The 20,967-nt window shown below is 39.5% G+C and overlaps 1 protein-coding gene across 3 annotated transcripts in view; it reads right to left on the reverse strand.

Annotated features, from left to right (window-relative positions):
* The window catches only part of LOC122563838 (A disintegrin and metalloproteinase with thrombospondin motifs 19-like), a 567,067-nt gene that overhangs the window by 293,298 nt on the left and 252,802 nt on the right, over positions 1-20,967 (reverse strand). For all 3 annotated transcript variants that reach the window (XM_087994240.1, XM_087994230.1, XM_087994226.1), the window contains exon 10: positions 16,201-16,351. In XM_087994240.1, coding sequence (XP_087850366.1) covers positions 16,201-16,351 — 151 coding nt within the window. The remainder of the gene's footprint in view (positions 1-16,200; positions 16,352-20,967) is intronic.

Raw genomic sequence — 20,967 nt, forward strand, 5'->3', positions numbered from 1 at the left:
AAATCCATTGAAAATGGACTTGGTACTTCTTCATTTGGGTTCCACTCACTATTTTTAAATGTCAAAGGAGATTCCATGACTTAGCAAAACCCAATCCTAAGAAGAAAATCTTAAGACGGAGCCTTTGAATTTGCTATTCAATTAAGGAATATGGGTGGCCAAGTCAAAATGTGGCTGTGTAAGAAGGATGCTAACATACTTTTGGAATATCGCGTGCAATTCTGGCCTCCATTCTATCAGAAAGATGTTTTGAAACTTGAAAGGGTTCAGAAAAGATTTACAAGGATATTGCCAGGGTTGGAGGATATGAGCTATAAGGAGAGAATGAACAGGCTGGGGCTGTTTTCCCTGGAGCATCGGAAACTGAGGGGAAACCTTGTAGAGGTTTATAAAATCATGAGGGGCATGGATAGGATAAATAGACGAAATCTCTTCCCTTGGTTGTGTGAGTCTAGAACTAGAGGGCATAGGTTTAGGGTGAGAGGGAAAAGATATAAAAGAGACCTAAGGGGCAATGTTTTCACGCAGAGACTGGTACATGTATGGAATGAGCTGCCAGAGGAAGTGATAGAGGCTGGTACAATTGCAATATTTAAAAGGCATCTGGATGGGTATATGAATAGAAAGGGTTTGGAGAGATATGGGCTGGGTGCTGGCAGGTGGAACTAGATTAGGTTGAGATATCTGGTTGGCATGGACATGTTGGACCGAAGGGTCTGTTTCCATTCTGTACATCTTTACAACTCTATGACTCTATATGAGACAGTGAGGAAACTTTACGATAAAGGTGGTCTTTGAATCTGCAACAAAAACAGAAATTACTGGAAAAACTCAACAGGTCAGGCAGCACCTGTGTAGTGAAAGCAGAGTTAATGTTTCAAGTTCAGTGATCCTTCTCCAGAACTAGTGATGTCCGAGAGAGAGGAGCAGAGATTCTTCATAGGGAGACACCTGGAAGAGATGTGCCAGTGGGTTAAATATTAAAACAAAACAAATAACTATAGATGCTGAAATCTGAAACAAAAACAGAAATTGCTGGAGAAACTCAGCAGCTCTGGCAGCATCCATTACAGAGAAACAGAGTTAACATTTTGGGTCCAGTTTTTAAGAAGGGTCATTAGACATGCAGTTCTTTACTTCCTTTGAATATACAATTTGATCAGTCAGAATCAAGAACATTAACTATTGGAATAAAATCCTGCGAAGACAGAGAACTGCAAAAACACTTTTTGCAATTATTTTCTCAGCTCACTTTGGAAGAATTATAAGTGTTAAGAGAAATATTATTCCTAAATTAGAAAAGGTACAAAGAATTTAACAATTGCTACAATGTCAGTTTTGAGGAAGAAAACAATGTATTCAACTCTAGGTACCATGACAATTCCAAGTCATCACATATACTTTGTGTGAAAGTTAGATTAACTGGTTTCCTTTACAAAACATATTCCCTCACATTAAAATGTATGAATTGGTTTTATGGGAATTTACATTGTGCAACATGCACTGGTCAAGCTCATGAAGATGGTACTTAATAATCCATACAATCACTCTCTTATTTTCTCACACAATTCTGTCGCTCTACCAAAGTGGGGATTGCAATTCTCAGCTTTTTAAAAGAGCCTTACAAAGTTAAATTTGGCAATTTAACAACTTTTGTCAAATTCTGCGTCAACTTCATAACATGTGCATCGAGAGAAAGATTGAGATTTTTCAGATTACTTTCACCTTCCAGCATTCAGAAATCACAGGACTTTTCTTTAAAAGCTCGACTTCCTGCCAACACTGAATGGTGCTCACTGAAAAGACCAATTCTTACTGCCTAAACTAAACTATTGGAAATTGTCAGTGTACATATCAATATAATACCAGCTCGGATGTTAATATTGCATACGCATGTCAAATTACAGATCCAGACTTAAAGATTGGGTTCTTTGCCAGAACTTGCCCCTGCCCATTCCACACTACCATCACCAGAGATGATGACAAGAATACATAACCAACATATATTTATAAAGTACCTGGAATATCAAGATTTTAAATATTACAAAATATAATGCAGAACCTTCCTCAGTTTCAGAATCCAAAATCAAGTTTTTATTTCATTCTTCAGGTCATAGCAAGGCTCGATCTCATTGTTCAGATCAAAAGCACAAAAGACAGTACATTGTCTCATGAACACCCCATTTGTCCACACCTAGATCTGTAAACCTTTATTACAGCAAAAAACTAAATTAGAATTTCAAGTATTCTTTCAGAAAATAGGTTAGAAAATATTGTGCCAAAACTTGCAAGTGCTTAATACTTTTATAAGATATTCCTTTGTCTACAGTTTTAGTGCAAACGTTAATTTAAGATCTCTGTTAAAATAGCAAACAGAAGAATGTCATATGAACAGAGTATTATCCTTTATTACTGACAGAAACTTCTAGTCTATCTTGAAAAACATCTGTTGACCCTCAAAAACATCATGTGCTGGAGAAAGGCCAGTTCATGTTAGACCTCACACAAATATCAAAAGCATATAAGAAAATAATGAGTTTGCTCTTCTGTGAACAGCCAGTACTTATTTTTATTATTTCTAACCTTGATAACCGATCTCCTTAACTATGGCGCCCTGCGACTGTCTGCTGCTTACAACAGCTTATCTTCCTGTTTCTATGCAGTTACCCCTGGTATCCCCACGGATCTATTCCTGGCTCCTTCCTATTTCCCATGAATACACTGCTCCTTTGGTAATATAGTTTGAAAATGTGTTGTTGGTTTTCATTTACTGTATATGTTGACCATACCCATCACCATCTCTTTCAACTCCTCCACTGCTGTTAAACAATCAAACCCCTAATCTGACATCCAGTACTGCATGAGAAAAAAGATCACCATTAAATATTAGGAAGATTGAAGCCATTGCTTTCAGGTCTACTCCAACTACAGACTCTAATCCACTTCTTTGGAAAAATCTGGAGAGAAAGCTAGTCTGGTCATAACCTGGGTGTCACATTCAATCCTGGGCTTCTGCCAATATTTTCCTGTCATCGTCAATAGCACCATTCCCCATTTCCATGACTTCACTCGACTTCATAAATCGTTGCTCAACTGTACTTTCATTTATGCCCTCATGCCCTTTCAACTCAACTATTATAATGCACTTAAGGCTGTTCCCTCTAATATATCCTCATAGTCACCTTAGGAAGATAAATATAGCTCGGAGTGAGTCCCTTTTCCCAATCACTCATGCTCACTGCCTTACATTAGCTCCTGATCAAGCAACATCATCATTTTAAAAGTCTCATCATAGTGTACAAATCCCTCCCTGGCCTTGCCCCTCTATAGGAGAAAGTGAGGTCTGCAGACGCTGGAGATCAAAGCTGAAACTTTATTGCTGGAACAGCACAGCAGGTCAGGCAGCATCTAGGGAACAGGAGATTCGACGTTTCGGGCACATGCCCTTCTTCAGTCCCTCTATAGTCAAGTCTAGTCTTACAACTGTCTGAGATATCCATACTCTTCACATTCTAGCCTCATTATGATGGCTCCATCATTACTGGTCATGCTTTCAGTTGCCTAGATCCCCAACTCTGGAATTTTATTCCTACACCTCTCATCCTCTCTGCTCAACTTTCCTACTTTGAGACATTCCCCAAAACAACCTCTCTGACCAAATCTTTGCTTATCTGATCTCACAGCTCCTTATGGGGCTCACTGCCTTTTTTTTTATTTAATAAAAAAATTAAACACAAGTTGTTGACTTTTCTCACACATTTTACAACGAAAGTCAAAGCAAATTCCAATGTTAGGAGATTCCAGCCAATCACACTCTCCCATACAGATACAGGTTGAGCAGGTGGAGAAACTGTCCTCACAAACCACCTTGTAGATATTAGTACCAAACTCATCAAATCCTTGCATGTATTCATCTCCGCATACCTTGGCTGGTGTTTTAGTGGGAATTGCAGTAGGAGTAGATAGGATATTCACATTCATAATTTATCCAGTTAAAAAACTGAACCTTTGAAATAAAGACAAGCTAAAAATATAAGTTAGCTCAAAGGATTTCTGGGAAAATCTCAAAGATTATAATTTTTTCATGTTTGCTTTTGGCACAGGCTCTACGTTAAACCTGCGAAGGAGTTTTAGTACACTCAGGGCATAGTTGAACAATCAGAAACAAAAGCCTATCGTCTGATCATGTGATGAAACAAATGAGGAAATATCAGTCAATTCCACTTAAACTTGTGAGGTTATATTTATTAAAACCTGGATTTACTTCAGTCATATGAAAGAACTCAGTGCATTTGTAAAATTAGCTCAGTATCTTAATCTTTATATATTGGTGGAATGATTACTTCAAGCTGCAGTACCAGGAATTTGCACAATACGATTTCAATAGAATACAAACAATTGAACAATCTCACTGAAGCCAAAACTTAATGGTTTAGTTGAAATCAAAAGAGATTAGCAAAATTTTAAAGCTACTTGAATTTGGAAAACGTGTGAACTGGTGCAGCAGACCAAATATAATTGTCTTGTAATCTGGTGAAGACAATCCTTTGAGATAGAAGGACTAATTATGTCCCAACAGTAGAAGCTGAAAATGGTTAGTTTGAGTGGTTATTCAATTAAAAGAATTTTTAATATTAAAATATACTAGGGAAGATATTTTGCGGTTTTGGATAAAATTTGCACTCAAAATGTCAACTCTGTTCAAGAAGTCAATTCTGTTCCACAAAGAAACTTGGATTGGCTCAATTAAACAAAATTAAATTTCAGTTGGACACGAGTAAAGAAAAATAGTTATTTCTTGTTTCTAAGGACTTCTTTCTTTCTAAAGTATAGAAACTAAATATCTTCAAACGAGATGAGAAGTATTTAATTAGCATTCTGCAAGATAACATGCTTAAATATTCATTTTTGATCTCAATTTTTACCACAGATCATGCTTCCTCAGAGAATGATATTCTTCTTAGTTAATGAACTCCCAAGCGTTGTTTGGGTACAGAGTTCAAATATGAATTCAAAATTCCAATATTTGATCAAAGTTATCCAGCCAATAATTGGACCCAGAAAGATCTGTGGTCTGTGTTGAATTAGTTGCTGTCAGCCAGGTTGGCAATAAGGTCATCCCAGTTGGTTTCAGTGCTTTTGAATTAGAACATAGAACATAGAAGATGGAAGAATACAGCGCAGTACAGGCCCTTTGGCCCTCGATGTTGCGCCGATCCAAGCCCACCTAACCTACACTAGCCCACTATCCTCCATATGCCTATCCAATGCCCGCTTAAATGCCCATAATGAGGGAGAGTCCACCACTGCTACTGGCAGGGCATTCCATGAACTCATGACTCGCTGAGTAAAGAACCTACCCCTAACATCTGTCCTATACCTACAACCCCTTAATTTAAAGCTATGCCCCCTCGTAATAGCTGACTCCATACGTGGAAAAAAGTTCTCACGGTCAACCCTATCTAAACCCCTAATCATCTTGTACACCTCTATCAAGTCACCCCTAAACCTTCTTTTCTCCAATGAAAACAACCCCAAGTGCCTCAGCCTTTCCTCATACGATCTTCCTACCATACCAGGCAACATCCTGGTAAACCTCCTCTGCACCCGTTCCAATGCCTCCTCATCCTTCCTATAGTATGGCGACCAAAACTGCACACAATAATTAGAGTGTGAAGAAAATAACCAGTGTTTCAATATATTCAGTCACCCCCATAGCAAGTTCACATTTTGATTTTAGGTGAAAATAGGCAAAAATATATAAATGTGATTATCTTAAGGTTTATGAGTTTACTCACTGTCAAAGGCTGCAAGTAAATTGTGGCAACTTGGACCAACACGATATTGAGGGATCCCAGCATTGCCAGCAAAGAAACAAACACTTTCAGAAGAACAGGAGAGTAAATTGGAGAAAAGAATGATAAAAGGAAGGTCACTGATGAACTAGCTGAAGACACTACTCTGAGAAATTTCTACAGTGAGGGCTCAGGGCTGAGATCATTGACCTCCAACAATCACAGCCATCTTCCTTTGTGCTAGGTAAGATTCCAGCCAATATACAGGTTTCCCCTGAATCTCACTGACTCCAGATTAGTTCAGGCTCCTTGATGTCACATTGGGTTATGTGCTGCTTTGATGTAAAGGAATCTCTGGCATTCAGCTTTGGACTGCCAAAGATACCAAGGAATTATCCACAACTTGTGTGAAGTAAAGAAAACAAAAGCAATGCTAGACATTTCAGTTTACCTGTGAACACAGGATTTGCACTGTATGGCTGATTTCCCAAACTATTATCACCACAATGAGATACCAAATAAGTGAGCATTTTGAGTGACAACTTCCATTTCTTACACAATGGCAATCGCGGGTTTGTTACAGTGCAGAAGGAGGTTATTCAGCCCATCAATAGTGCTATTACCCAGTGCCAATCTCCTGCCTTTTCTCCATATCCCTGCACATTATGTCTATCTAAAAAAATCATCCATTGTCCTCGTGAATGCCTCAGTTGAACCTTGCTCCACCACATTTCCAGTCAGTGCATTCCATATGTTAACTACTTGTGTTTGAGAAAGTGTTTTTCTCACATCATCCTTGGTTTGCTTGCACATCATTGTAAACCTGTGCCCTCTTGTTAATTAATGAGCAATAACAGCTTCTCGATAACTACTTTATTTTGCCTGCTCATAAAATTGAAATCCTCTCTCTGATTTCCTCTCAGCCTTCTTCTCTCCAAGGACAACAGTCCCAACTTCTTCAATTGATCCTCATCACTGAAGTTTCTCATTCTTGTAAATTGTTTCTGCACTCTTCCTCCAATGCACCCACATCTTTCATATAATATGGTGCTTAAAACTATACACAATTCTCCAGCTGAGGTCTAACAAGTATATTGCTCAAGTTCAAATCATCTTGCTTTTGTACTCGATGCTCCTATTAATAAAACCGACAATACTGTATGTTTTATTAACTGCTCTCTCTATGTCCTACCATCTTCAATGATATTTACACACGTCCACTCAGGTCCCTCTGCTCCTCTACCCCTTTTAGAATTTTACCCCGATCTTATACTGTCTTTCAGTTTTCTTCCAAATTTTCTTTAACAGAATGGATTAAGCACTTTGTTTCCTAAAGGAAGAGTTTAAGGAAATCCAAAGTATTTAATGCTTTCTTATTAAAATCAGAGAGTATTTTCCCAATTAGAGACATCATCAAAAGACACACAACTTTATGCTCTGTCAGCATGCTTCCTGAGCTCTGACCATGGTAGATAACTACTTTTGTTCAATCATGTGATGTGGACATCACCAGCATTTCTTGCCCATTCCTAGCTAACCTGGAGAATGTCGTGGTGAGCTGCCTTCTTGAACTGCTGCAGTCCAGTTGGTGTAGGGACCCTTAGGGACAGAGTTCCCAGATTGTGATCCAGAAACACTGATGTAGTGGTGATGTATTTCCAAGACAGGCTGTGATTTGGAAAGGAATTTTCAGGTGGTTGTGCTGGCATGGGGAGGGAAGAGCAAAACGTGCTGAGTGAAGGGTTATGATTTGGAACAGGTCTATATTCCAATGATTTGCTGACTTTTAAATTGGTGGTATGATGGATGATGGCCAGAGTCAAAAAATGTGGCCTGAGAAAACACAGCAGGTCAGGCAGCATCTGAGGAGCAGGAGAGTCGAAGTTTCAGGCATAAGCCCTTCATCAGCCCTTCATAGTCATTATAGTCTTGAAGAAGTTCTCCTCCTCTCTCCACAAGGATCTCAATGAGTTTCTCTCTCACTGAAACCCCCAGGTCATCTCCTGTGCCATGAAGATCTTCAGCCATGCCCCGAAACAGACTTGCTACCACAGCCACATCTCCCTCCTCAGCACCTGCCTACATCTCTGATCTCCAGCATCTGCAGTCCTCACATTCTCCTCGTATGATGGAAGATGCAAGTTGTACTTGGGCATTAGTAGCATAGGACTATACGGACCATGGGGGATGGAATGATGGGCAGTTTGGCAGAGGGATTAGGAGACCCTTTACTGTGGCAGCAATGAGAATGTGCATAGAACATGGATGGAGAATGGAGAGTAAGAGCAGGAACAATGTCTTGTGTTTTAATGTTTATTATTGAACTTTGAGACAGCACCAGAGTGCCCAAGAGAGCTTCTTGTTCAGCTCACCTCACAAACTTACAGCCCACTCCACTCTAACCCTGACCCTAACCTTAACCCTAATCTACCCTTTCATGGTGTCTTGGTCTGAGTTCGAATCCAGCACAGCCCTCTAGACCCAAGCGGGGAATTGCCATAATTCTTTAGGGACAGGATTTCCCCTGCTGCTGCACCACCTGACCTGGGAACAAAAACCTGGGCTCTTGTCTCTGCTACTAGCTGAGGAAGACAGTTCCATTGACCAACCACTCTCTGAAAAAAACATTTCTCCCTTTCACCATCTTAAATGGGAGAGCCCTTACATCTAAAAATGTGTCATTTGTTCTAATCTCTTCCACAAAAGGAAATGTTCTCTCTGTATCCAATTTATCAATTTCCCTCAGAATCTGACACACTTCAATAAGATCACTTTCTATTTCTCTAAAATTCCAAACGATAGAAGTCTTGGAACCTCTGACCTGCCTCTATTGCAAACATGTCATCATACCGCAAGGATCTGTTTGTCATGGTTATAAATTACCTGGATGAGGGTGTAGAAGGATGGGTTAGTAAAATTGCGGATGACACTAAGGTCGGTGGAGTTGTGGATAGTGCTGAAGGATGTTGCAGGTTACAGAGGGACATAGAAAAGCTGCAGAGCTGGGCTGAGAGGTGGCAAATGGAGTTGAATGCGGAAAAGTGTGAGGTAATTCATTTTGGAATGAGTAACAGGAATACAGAGTGCTGGGCTAATGGTAAGACTCTTGGTAGATTAGATGAGCAGAGAGATCATGGTTTCCATGTACATAGATCCCTGAAAGTTGCCACGCAGGTTGATAGGGTTGTTATGAAGGCATATGTTGTGTTAGCTTTTATTGGTAGAGGGATTGAGTTTCGGAGCCATGAGGTCATGCTGCAGCTGTACAAAACTTTGGTGCGGTCACATTTGGAGTATTGTGTAGAGTTCTGGTCACAGCATTATAGGAAGGATGTGGAAGCTTTGGAAAGTGTTCAGAGGAGATTTACAGTACTAGGATGTTGCCTGGTATGGAGGGAAGGTCTTATGAGGAAAGGCTGAGGAACTTGAAGCTGTTTTCGTTAGAGAGAAGAAGGTTGAAGGGTGACGTAATTGAGACATAAGATAACCAGACGATTAGATAGGGTGAGCAGTGAGAGCCTTTTTCCTTGGATAGTGATGGCTAGTATGAGGGGACATAGATATAGGACAGATGTCAGATGTAGTTTCTTTACTCAGAGAGTAGTAGGGGTGTGGAATGGCTCTCACTGCCCACCCTATCTAACACTCTGATTATCTTATATGTCTCAATTAAGTCACCTCTCAACCTTCTTCTTTCTAACGAAAACAACTTCAAGTCCCTCAGCCTTTCCTCATAAGACCATACTCCAAAACTCAATCCCTCTACCAATAAAAGCAACAGTAGTAGACTCACCAAATTTAAGGGCACTTAAATGGTCATTGGATAAATATAAGGATGAAAATACAGTAGTGGAGGATTGATAGGCTTCAGAATTGGTTCCACAAGTCGGCGCAACATCGAGGGCCGAAGGGCCTGTACTGCGCTGTCATATTCTATGTTCCTCAAGTAAGGAAACCGAGATTCTACACAGTACTCTAGAGGTGATTTCACCAACATGCAATGCAATTGCAGCAAAGTTCCCTACTTTTATATTCCATTCCCTTTGCAATAAAAGAGGACACTACATTTACCCTAATCATTTGCTCTTCCTGCATACTAATTTTTCAACATTCATGTACAACACAGCTCCCTGCACAGCTTTGAATAACACACGGCTTTTCTATTTTCCCCTCCAAAGTTGCTGAGTTCACAATATCTCACATTCTACTCCATTTACCTCATTTTTGCTCAGTCACTTAACCTGTCTAAGTCACCATGGAAACACTGTGTCCTTTTCACAATTTACTTTCCTGACACCTTCAAAGACTGATGTGCATATACCTGCAGATCTCCATGTCCCTGCAAACTTGTTAGAATTATGCCATTAAGTCGATATTATCTCTTTTTCCTTCTTGTATCAAAGTTCATCAATTCATGGCTCCTTGCATTACATTTGATCTGCCACTTGCTTGCTCATTCAGCTAGCTTGTAGTCTATTTCCATCATGCTCAATTATTTTGCCACTTTTCCAACTTTGGGGTGATTGACAGATTTAAAATGTCCCATTATAGACAGTGTTTCCTTCTCTATTCTTCATTGAGCCTCTTTCAATGATTTGTCAGATATTACATTCAACTTCTGAAGAAATGTCACCGAACTTGAAATGTTAACTTTGCTTTCCAGTTATAGATGCTGCCAGACCTGCAGAATTTCTTTAGAAATTTCCAATTTTGTTACATTCAACTTGTTCTTTTGCTGCAATCACTACGATAGTTTACTTACGAGTAGCAACACACTTAACTGAATGTTTAAAATTCATTCACCGGATATGGGAGGGCTGGCTAGACCAACATTTATTGCCCATTCTTAATTGCTCAGAGGGCAGTTGAATTCAACCACATTGGTGTCGGTCTGGAGTCACATGTTAGCCAGGCAAGGATGGTAGATTTCCTTCCTTGAAGAACATTGAGAGTCAACCACATTGGTTTCATGGTCATCTTTAGATTCGTAATTCCATATATTTTTTAATTGAATTCAAATTCCACCATCTACCATGTTAAGGTTTGAATCACAGAACAGTAACTGTGTTTCTGGATTAATGGTTTACACCATTAGAGCATTGCCTTCCCGATATGAACATGTGCTCAAGCACTGGACCTCTTAAAGTTCTTTTGACAATTTTCTCATGTGCACAGATTTTCAACACTTCATTTGTTAAATGAAACTTAAAATATTCTTCCAGCAAAACATTTGTTATGTTCCCACTTTAAAGATAGGAGACCCACTAGTCACTGCTACTCAGTTTGTTGTTTGAATTCAAAATTATTTGTTGCTTTCTACTGTCAAGATTGCTCTCTACCAATTTGAAATTTCACCTTTGATCTCAGGGGGCTAAAGCTGTTCCGATAATCCTTTTGTAAGAGCTCAAATCAACTGCCTTTGAAAATTAACGTAACTATCAGTCACACTTCATTCATCTGTGAAGTGCAACCTCCCTTTCATTACCTCACAAAGAGATCAGGTTTATTTTTCTCAAAAGGACTGAGCCAAATCTAAGTTCAGAACATACTGTAGCATTTTCCCATTGTTAGGATCAAGCTAAGAATGGAATTCTTATCATATACCATCTATAAAAAGAACATACAATTAAGAAGGCAAATGGCGTGCTTGTCCTCATCGATGGGGTATGGAGTACAAGAGTCAGCAAACCATGTTGCAGTGATAGAAAACCCTTGGTTTAAGCTGCATTTGGAATATTGTGTGCAGTTTTGGACGTGGAAGCTTTGGAGAGAGAGTGCAGAGAAAGTTCACCAGGGATGTTGCCTGGTCTCGAAGGCATTGGCTATGAGGAGAGGTTAAAAAAAACTAGGATTGTTTTCACTGGAAAGACAACAGCTGAGAAGAGACCTGATAAAAGTCTACAAAATAATGAGAGGCATAGATAGTGTGGGTAGTCAGAGGCTTTTCTCCAGGATTGAAGTTTCAATGTCAAGGGGGCACAGGTTCAAGGTGAGGGGGGAAAGTTTAAGGGAGATGTGCGAGGGAAGGCCATCGTGCAGAGAGTGGGAGGAGCCTGGAACACACTGCCAGAAGCGGTGGTGGAAGCATGTACACTGGTGACATTTAAGAGGCACCTGGATGGTTACATGAATAGGGAGGGAATAGAGGGATACAGACCGAATAAGGCCAGAAGGTTTGTTTTTTAATTTAGTTAGGGCATGTTGATCGGCACAAGCTTGGAGGGCCGAAGGGCCTGTTCCTGTGCTGAACTTCTCTTTTATTCTTTTGTACTCAGAATGCAAAACTGGAGAGCAAAACGACAGCAGTCAGCTTTAAAGTGTGAAAAAAAAAGCATCAAAATAAAGCAACTAACTGTGGAAGCTGGAAATCAGAAACAAAAACAGAAATTGCTGGGAAAACTTCAGAAGATTGGGCAGCATCTGGACAGAAAGCAGAATGAATGTTTCTGGTCCAGTTGCCCTTCCTCAGAACAGATGCTATTGCACGGAGATGCTCATATTTCAGGTGAATCCCTTTTCCTTCACATGTACACAAATATGTGGTTTTCCTGTATCTCTGTTTTGTTCTTTTTATTTCAAATGTTCTGTCAATATTTTCACTGAAAAATCTATAAGATATAGGAGAGAATTTGACCATTCAGTCCATTGAGCCTACTCTACCATTTGATCGTGGTTGATTTATTTTTCAACCGCATTCTGATGCCTTCTCTCTGTAATTCCTGATCCCTTTACGAATGAAGAATCTAGCTATCTCTGTCTTAAACATACTCAATGACTTGCCCTTCACAGCCCTCTATGGCAGTAAGTTCCATAGAGTCACCACGCTCTGGCTGTAGAAATTCCTTCTTGTCTCAGTTCTAAAGGTTCATCCCTTCATTCTGAAGCTGTGCCCTTGGGTCCTAGTCTCTCCTACGAGTGGAAACATCTTCTCCATGTCCACTCCATCCCGGCCTCTCAATAATGAGATCTTCCACCTAGGAACCCTCTAACCATAAGGGATGAATGCAGATTTCTCCAGCTTTCTCATTTCCCCTCCCCCCACCTTTTCTCAGTACCAATCCTCGGACTCAGCACCGCCTTCTTGACCTGCAATCTTCTTCCCGATCTCTCCTCCCCCACCCCCTCTCCGGCCTATCACCCTCACCTTAACTTCCTTCCACCTATCGCATTCCCAACGCCCCTCCCCCAAGTCCCTCCTCCCTATCTTAGCCTGCTTGGCACACCTTCCTCATTCCTGAAGAAGGGCTTATGCCCGAAACTTCAATTCTCCTGCTCCTTGGATGCTGCCTGACCTGCTGCGCTTTTCCAGCAACACATTTTTCCGCTCTGATCTCCAGCATCTGCAGTCCTCACTTTCTCCCAGTATTGAGATCCCCCCTCATCCATCTAAGTTCCTTCGGGTACAATCCCAGAGTCCTACACCACTACTCACATGACAAGCTCTTCACCCCCAGGAGCATTCTTGCAAACCTCCTCTGGAACACCCTTCCAACACAAACACATCCTTCCTGAGATACTGGGGCCAAAACTACACTCAATATTCCAAATGCAGTCTGATCAGAGCCTTACACAGCCTCAGCAGTACAGCCTACTCTTGTATTCGCGCCCTCTTGAAATGAATGGCAACATTGCATTTGCCTTCCTAACTGCCAACTGAACCTGAATGTTAACCTTAAAAGAATCCTGAATCAGACTCCCAAGTCCCCTTGTGCTTCAAAGTCCTGAAGCCCTTCCCCATTTATAAAATACTCAATATCTCTATTTTTCCTACCGAAGTGCACAACCTCACATGTTCTCCTAGTGTATTCCATCGGCCTCTTCTTTGCCCATTGTCCTAGCCCATCGAAGTCCTTCTGCAGCCTCCCCACTTCTTCAACACTCCCTGTCCCTCCACCTATTTTTGTATCATTTCAAACTTGGCAACAATGCCCTCAATTACTTCGTTCAGATCATTAATGTATAACATGAATAGTTGTGGTTCCAACACGATCCATGCAGAACTCAACTAGTCACCAGCTGCCATCCTGAAAAAGACTCCTTTATCCTTACTCTCTGCCTTCTGTCATCAGCCAATCTTCTACCCATGCCAGTACCTTTCCCCTAACACCACAGGCTTTAATCTTATTTGGCAGCCTCCAGTGCAGCAGCTTGTCAAATCTGGAAATCCAAATAGATCACGTCCACAGGCTCTCCTTTGTCTGATTTGTCAGGCATGATCTACCCTTGACAAAGCTGTGTTGATTCTGCCCTGTTTTACCAGTTCCAAGGACTCTACAATTTTATCCATAATAATAGATCCTAAAGGTTTACCAATGACTAAGCTAACTGGCCTATAGTTTCCTGTCTTCTGTCTCCCTCCCTTTTTAAACATTACATTCACCACTTTCCAGTCCTATGGCACCCTCCCTGACTGCAGTGATTCCTGAAAGATCACCTCCAATGCATCTCCAATTTCCTCAGCTCTCTCATAACTTTTAAAAGATGTAAAGTATAAAGCACATCTTTGCTAATATTTAAATAACTGATTGAATATTATACTCAATTACTATAAAGCTTATTTTGCTTAAATGCATACACATACACAGCAAAATGCTTTAATAAGTTCTTCAGCTTAATATACTTAAATTCTGAAAGTTACAAATAACCCAAGGATGCATTATGTAAAAACAAACTATTTCTATTTTAGTAACAGCTAGATTCCCTTACAAGCAAATGTTAACAAATTACAAAAGAAGTGTTGCTCCCTCTTATTGGTTTTTACCATTTTAAATGGGGTCACCACTTTGCTGGTTGATCATTCTTCTTGACTTCCTTTCATATTAAGCATCATTTTTTTTCTGCAGTTGATAGCTTTACACCTGGATGCCTGCTTTGATCCTAACAGTCCCCTTTAATCCACAGAGAGTCCAAAACTGGCTTGTCTGCACAAGCAACAATGCTCTCCTGTGGACACCATGGGTCTTGAACATGTAGCCACCTGACTCAAAGGCAACAGTGTCATTGCCTGAGCTACAGACAGATCGCCAAAAATAACAAGATAGTTAACAAGTGATTTGATATTTTCATCATTACTGCACTCATTAATAGTGAAACCTAAAGCAGTTATAGCATATTATCTGTGTTGCTTCCTGTGTCATAAAGTCATTGGTTCAAGCACCATGCCCATGTTTTGCTCCACAAAGCCAGGGAGTGAAGGACAGAACTAAAAACAATCTTGATTCATTTTAAAAACATTACAATGATACATGTTACAGACATACATCCCCCGACTCAACAACCAGTTTCATTTTGTTTCCATACATAGCTCAATTTAATCTTCAGTTAAAGGCTACTACCTACATAAAACACAACACAGTTAACAACCCAACTCATTTTGTACTGTCAGAATTCCTGTTGCTCAGCTCAGTTGTGAAACTGAGATTTAGCCTGCCCTCTTAAGCAGATGTTATATATTTCATAGAACTTGAAGAAGAGTAGGGGATTCTTCCAGTTTCTTGGACATTTATCTATTAATTATAATAGTGCATTTTGTCTTTTATTTTGTTCTTCTTGGTAAAGTTTGTTGTTCACAATTTAGCTTTTCTAATTCCCTACACCATTTTATTTTTCAAAAGTGTATTCAAAATACTTGATTCTTAGGATGGAATGCTCTATAAGTATAAGTTCTTTCTCCTTGTAGATGTTTCATCAATCATATTTCAGATATTGTCATTTGAATTAGTTTAATTTTGATGCAAAGCCAATACCTCTTTGCATTGACACGAAACAATAGAAACAGGCCCCACTGAAGAGACAGAGACAGGTTGAAAAATATTACCTTCTTGTGGAAATCTTGTGATCCCAAAGGATAGTGAGAGCAAATTGTTCATGAGCTTCCTTTTCTCTCTTACTTGGTAAATACCATTCCATTGGGACCTGGTGACAGTCTAACCCCTCCTGATTCTTCCATCAACTTGTCTCTATACCATTTTTCCAGCTGTGGATGGATCTTAGCATTGTGAGTTGCTAATGCAGCTTCAAACTCTAGGGGATTGGGTAGGGGATTGTAGCTCCCAGAAGCCTAATTTTCACCCTTAAGAATTAAAATTAACCTACACCTTTTAGTCTTGCTTTATTTTCATCTGTTAAGAACCTTACTATTCAGAACACATTCTCATTTGTTGTTCTTTTCCCAAAATGGGCTTCACATTTGTTCACACTGAACTGCATCTGCTGTCTGGGTGCCATTTTTTATATCCTCCAATAATGTGTAATTAATAATACAATGATTTTGGACCCAACACAACTTTATCTAATTCACTGATTCAAGCAATGCTGGCTGCCTGTTTTACATAAGACAATGGATGAAACACAGAAGATTAGGCATAGACAGAACTTTGTACATGTGCAACAAACCAAACATTACCTGCATCTCTTTGCAGAAAGAAGCTGTAGGGCCGAAGAGAATCTGACATTGTTCATCTGCTGTGTAGATCATGCCTGGCAACTTGGATGACAACATCACTGAATTGAGGCTTTGAGGATCTGTGTGCAGTAAACAATTACTGACCTTTGACCTGTCAATACATGCAAATTCATACGTTATAGCCAACAAATGCTGTTAATTTCATCATGTTCCAGTTTTTCTAAATGTAGAGAAATTTGCAATGGGATGTTTTGATTTCAACCCAACAATTCTATAACACTGGGGCCTAATAACAACAAAACATGGAAACAAAGTTTATAGATACTGGTCAGCCATTTGCCAACTGGAAATGAAAGGAGCGGATTTTCCGAATTGGATCTACAATACCCTTACCCTGCTTCTGACAGTCATAAGGGAACCCAGGATTGGTCCATTTAGCCATTAATATATTTAAACCAGCATGAATCAATTTTCAGAACCTTGTAATAATTAAGGAAGACAAAGACTTCTAAATGGTGAGTTACTGAAACAAATACAGCAAAAAACAACTGACCTAATAGGTAAGATTTTAACATAAAAACTACACACTTTCAGGAAGACAAAAAGGCCATTACAGTACTGAGAAACCTGGGGAGCGTACCTTGATGTAGTATGAAAGGCAACCCCATTTTGCCAGTTCCAAACATCACCTTTTGCACATTCAGATTTTAAGTCAATACACCTTTTCATTCATCAAGTTCTTCTTGCATTAGGAGTCAACCTCTGTTTTTCACACCACAAATACATGCTTTACTCACCTATACTTTATAACTGGGTGCAAGAAGTCAAGCAGTTGATATGGGCTGTATTTTGAAGATGTGTGAGTTTAAGACACTTATTGTGGGCAATATTGTAGATCACATAAAATTACAAAGAGATATGGATAGACTAAGGGAATGGGTAATATTGTGGCAGACAGAGGTTACTGTAAGGCAGTGTGAGGTTATCCATCTTTGACTGAAAAAGTATAGATCAAGGTATTTTCTAGATGGTATGAAGTTAAATACAGAGGATGCCCATAGAGACTTGGGGGTTTAGATGTATACATCTTTCAAATGTCACAAACAGATAAAGAAAGCAATCAAGAAAGCTCATGGAATGTAGGTGTTTATGTCTGGAGGATTGGAATACAAAGATGCAGAAATTCTGCTGCAGTAATACAGAACCCTGGTTACAGGCTCAAGATTAGAGTGGTGCTGCATCCGAGGAGCAGGAAAATCGACGTTTTGGGTAAAAGCCTTCATAACCTGGTTACACCACACCTGGAGCACTGTGAGCAGTTCAGGGCACCACACCTTAGGAAGGAGAGATTGGCTTTGGAGGGAGTTCAATGTAGGCTTACAAGGCTGACACCTAGACTTCAAGGCTTAAATAATGTGGAAAGAGTATGAAGTGTGAGAGGTTTACTCTAGAATTCAGAAGGTTTTGGGTGATCTAATCAAAGACCTCACAATATTAACAGGAAAAAAAGGGCAGATAAAGATAAACTATTTCCACTGGCTGGAGATTCTAGAACTAGGGGCATAGTCTGTGAATTAGGGCCAGACCGTTTGGGGAGATGTTAGGGAGCACCTTTACACACAAAAGGTAATAGAGGTTTGGAGCTCTCTGCCACAAACAGCAGTGTTTGCTGGATCTGCATTAATTTTAAATCAGAGACAGGAAAACCTTTGATAAGATATCAAAGGATATGGGCCAAAGGCAGGTATATGAAGTTAGACCACAGGTCAGCTATGATCACATTGAATGGCAGAACAGGCTTGAAGGGCTGAATGGCCTACTCCTGATCTTATGTTCTCTTTTTTTGTATTAGATGTTGATGATCTTTCAAAATAGAAACCATCCATACACAAATTGGTCTACACTTCTAAACTCAACTGGGAAGAACTATTTTGAGGCTTCAAATATCACCTTATACACTGATCTTTACGATGTGCCATTGTGCACAATATGTTTGACCAACATAGCTGTGGGCTCTGACACTTCTCTAGATTCTCATAGTTAAATTCAAAATGCTGCTTTGAATAATTCAAGTCAACTGCTAACCTTACCTGTTTCCTAATGAGTGGAGTTCAATCTGTAATGTAAGTGGACCTTTAAGTTTGCTTTCAGTGTAGAGTTTGAATTACCATTCAGATTGCAATAGCTGTTTTGCAAAAATTACATGAACTTCTAATTTCATTTTGCGAAATTAATCAACAGTACAAAAATAATTGTAGAAGTATACGGTTTTTGAAAATGCTAAGCTAATGTCGGAATTTCCATCTAAAGGGACAGTTAAAATCAACCTAAAGATAAAGATTTTGCTGATAAGTATGTACATCTTTAGCAGTGCTGTCCAGGAACCACCTCAGATACAGAACTCATCTGGTTTCGCAATAAACTCAGTTGACAAATTATGGTAATATAATAAATTTTTCGGATTAATAAAGGGATTGGCAAAGTTGAGAAATGCAAATTATACACTTTGAGACTAAGATTCAAACATTAGTGGATAAATATCTAAAATGGGCAAACTATGAGTAAGGAAGGAAAATCAAGTGAAAAGCTTTACACAGAAGATCACAACGTTTACAATAAGTTTTGGAACAAGGCTATGAAGCTGGTTAACATTAATAGGTTCCAGAGATAATAAAATGCGTTTTAAGAAAGAAAGAGAGTAAGTTTTGAGGGGCATGTCAGGCAGAAGAAGTTGGAAAAAAGCAAATTACTATGGATGCTGGAATCTGAAACAAAAAGAGAAAATGCTGGAAAATCTCAGCAAGTCTGGCAGTATCTGTAAGGAGAGAAAAGAGCTGACGTTTCGAGTCTAACTGACCCTTTGTCAAAGCTTTGACAAAGGGTCAGTTAGACTCGAAACGTCAGCTCTTTTTTCTCCTTACAGATACTGCCAGACCTGCTGAGATTTTCCAGCATTTTCTCTTTTGGGAGAAGAAGTTGGAAAGCTGCACAAAGTTGTTGTCAATGCAAATAAAAAGCCCAAGTTCATTGAGAGCCTCCTGAAAAGTGTAAAGGAGCACAAAAAGAAGATCAAAGGGTGGAATGAAAAATGTAAAAGAAGAGGAGCTGAAGAAGAGAAGTACATGGACAAAGTTACTCCAGCCTAGAAGTGAGATAGATGGCGGATACAGAATGGTTCACAAACTAATGCATCATGCCCTTCCTGTCCTTCTGTATCCATGTCAGATATTACTGGTTTCAGTTAGTTTGCAGATAGACTCTCCAACTTATAATTGTGTTATGGCTTCTCTCTTCCAATTCCCACTTCCTGGTCCATTCTTTGTTTCTTGACTCTTCTGTTTCTTTGTTTTTCCTGATGGTTTTTCTTTTTGTTTTTTTAATTTGTTTTCTGCTTGTATCTTTAGCCTTCTGTTTTTCTTGGGTTGGAGATGGTGTGCCATGACATGCCATGAAGGAGGAATGAACCATAGAGAAGCGACATAGGGGGTGGGAACAAATTGCTGTAGTGGCATGAGCAGTGATTTCTCCGGCAGATGGTGAGGTGATAGAGATGGTTTGGAGATGATAGCAGCAGCAAATCTGGTGAGAGATGCAGCATGACAATTTGCAGATGAGTCAATGAGTCACAGGCATCAGATGGAAGAATGTGATGACAGAAGTCTTCCATTTGTTTGATCTCAGATCCTGGTCTAACATCTACAGTTCAAGATCTGCCTTAATGTGAACATTCCTCCCCACTGAATTACTCTGCCTCATATTATTCCAAATGAAAGTGGATCCAAACTTGGAGTTTAATTCATTCAGAAACTTGCCTCACAGAATTGCACTTCTGTAAGGTTTGATCTAAACATTTCCAGAACATTTTATTTTTCTTTCAGACTTTCTGCATCCACAATGTTTTGCTTGTCAATTAGTACCTTTATAATATTCCATTCTAAAGGACCACATTTCTTCTTAAAAAGTACAGTGAGTATGCACATAAACACAAGCTTCCTTGCATCAATACTAAGATGGTCAGAAAAGTTTCACAACAGAGAAACAAAATCTTTAATTTCACATGCAATGTCATGTGTCTCAGCATTTCTGGGCACAGTTTTGCCAGAGCAAGACATTTAATAGTGTCTACTGATAGTTAGAATTAACTCTGCACTCTTCATTTCAAAAGAAGTTTACCTACAAAGCTGCTGAAAGTGTGATTTGATAGCAATAAATGAACAATACAATCAACGGGATATCTGCTTAAGCAATTAGATTTAAGGACTGGAAAGAAAACTTCAGAAGAATTGAAGAGGAGAATGAATTAAAGTGGCAAATCCAATGTCAAATCAGACACAGAGCAAAGTAATGGGAAAGAAATATAAATTAATCAAGATACAGAGCAATAAAGTGAACATCAAAAAAGTAAGTATAAAAATGACAGTTGTAAAATCTCCTGAAAAAATTCAAACTGTGAAGGAATGACATACTTCAACTTAAAAGACAATACATGACATCAGAGAGGTTAATTGTCTGTAGTTAGCAAAAATCAAACCACTTTACATGACTTATTGCCATCCCTAAGCATTCAATGTAGATAAAGTCATATCTACTGAAAATACAATAGCTTCATGACATTTACAGACTGCCAATAGTAAGGCAACGTAGATAGGCAGGAGACTGGAAGAACACAGTCAGCCAGGAAGCATCAGGAGGTGGAGAAGTCAATGTTTCGGATGTAATCCTTCTTCAGGATTTAAGCAGGCTTCCACCCGAAATGTTGACCCTCCA

Source organism: Chiloscyllium plagiosum, unplaced genomic scaffold (genome assembly GCF_037043375.1).
Source record: "Chiloscyllium plagiosum isolate Xiang-an unplaced genomic scaffold, Cpla_swu_hap1 HiC_scaffold_2, whole genome shotgun sequence".
Lineage (NCBI taxonomy): Eukaryota > Metazoa > Chordata > Chondrichthyes > Orectolobiformes > Hemiscylliidae > Chiloscyllium > Chiloscyllium plagiosum.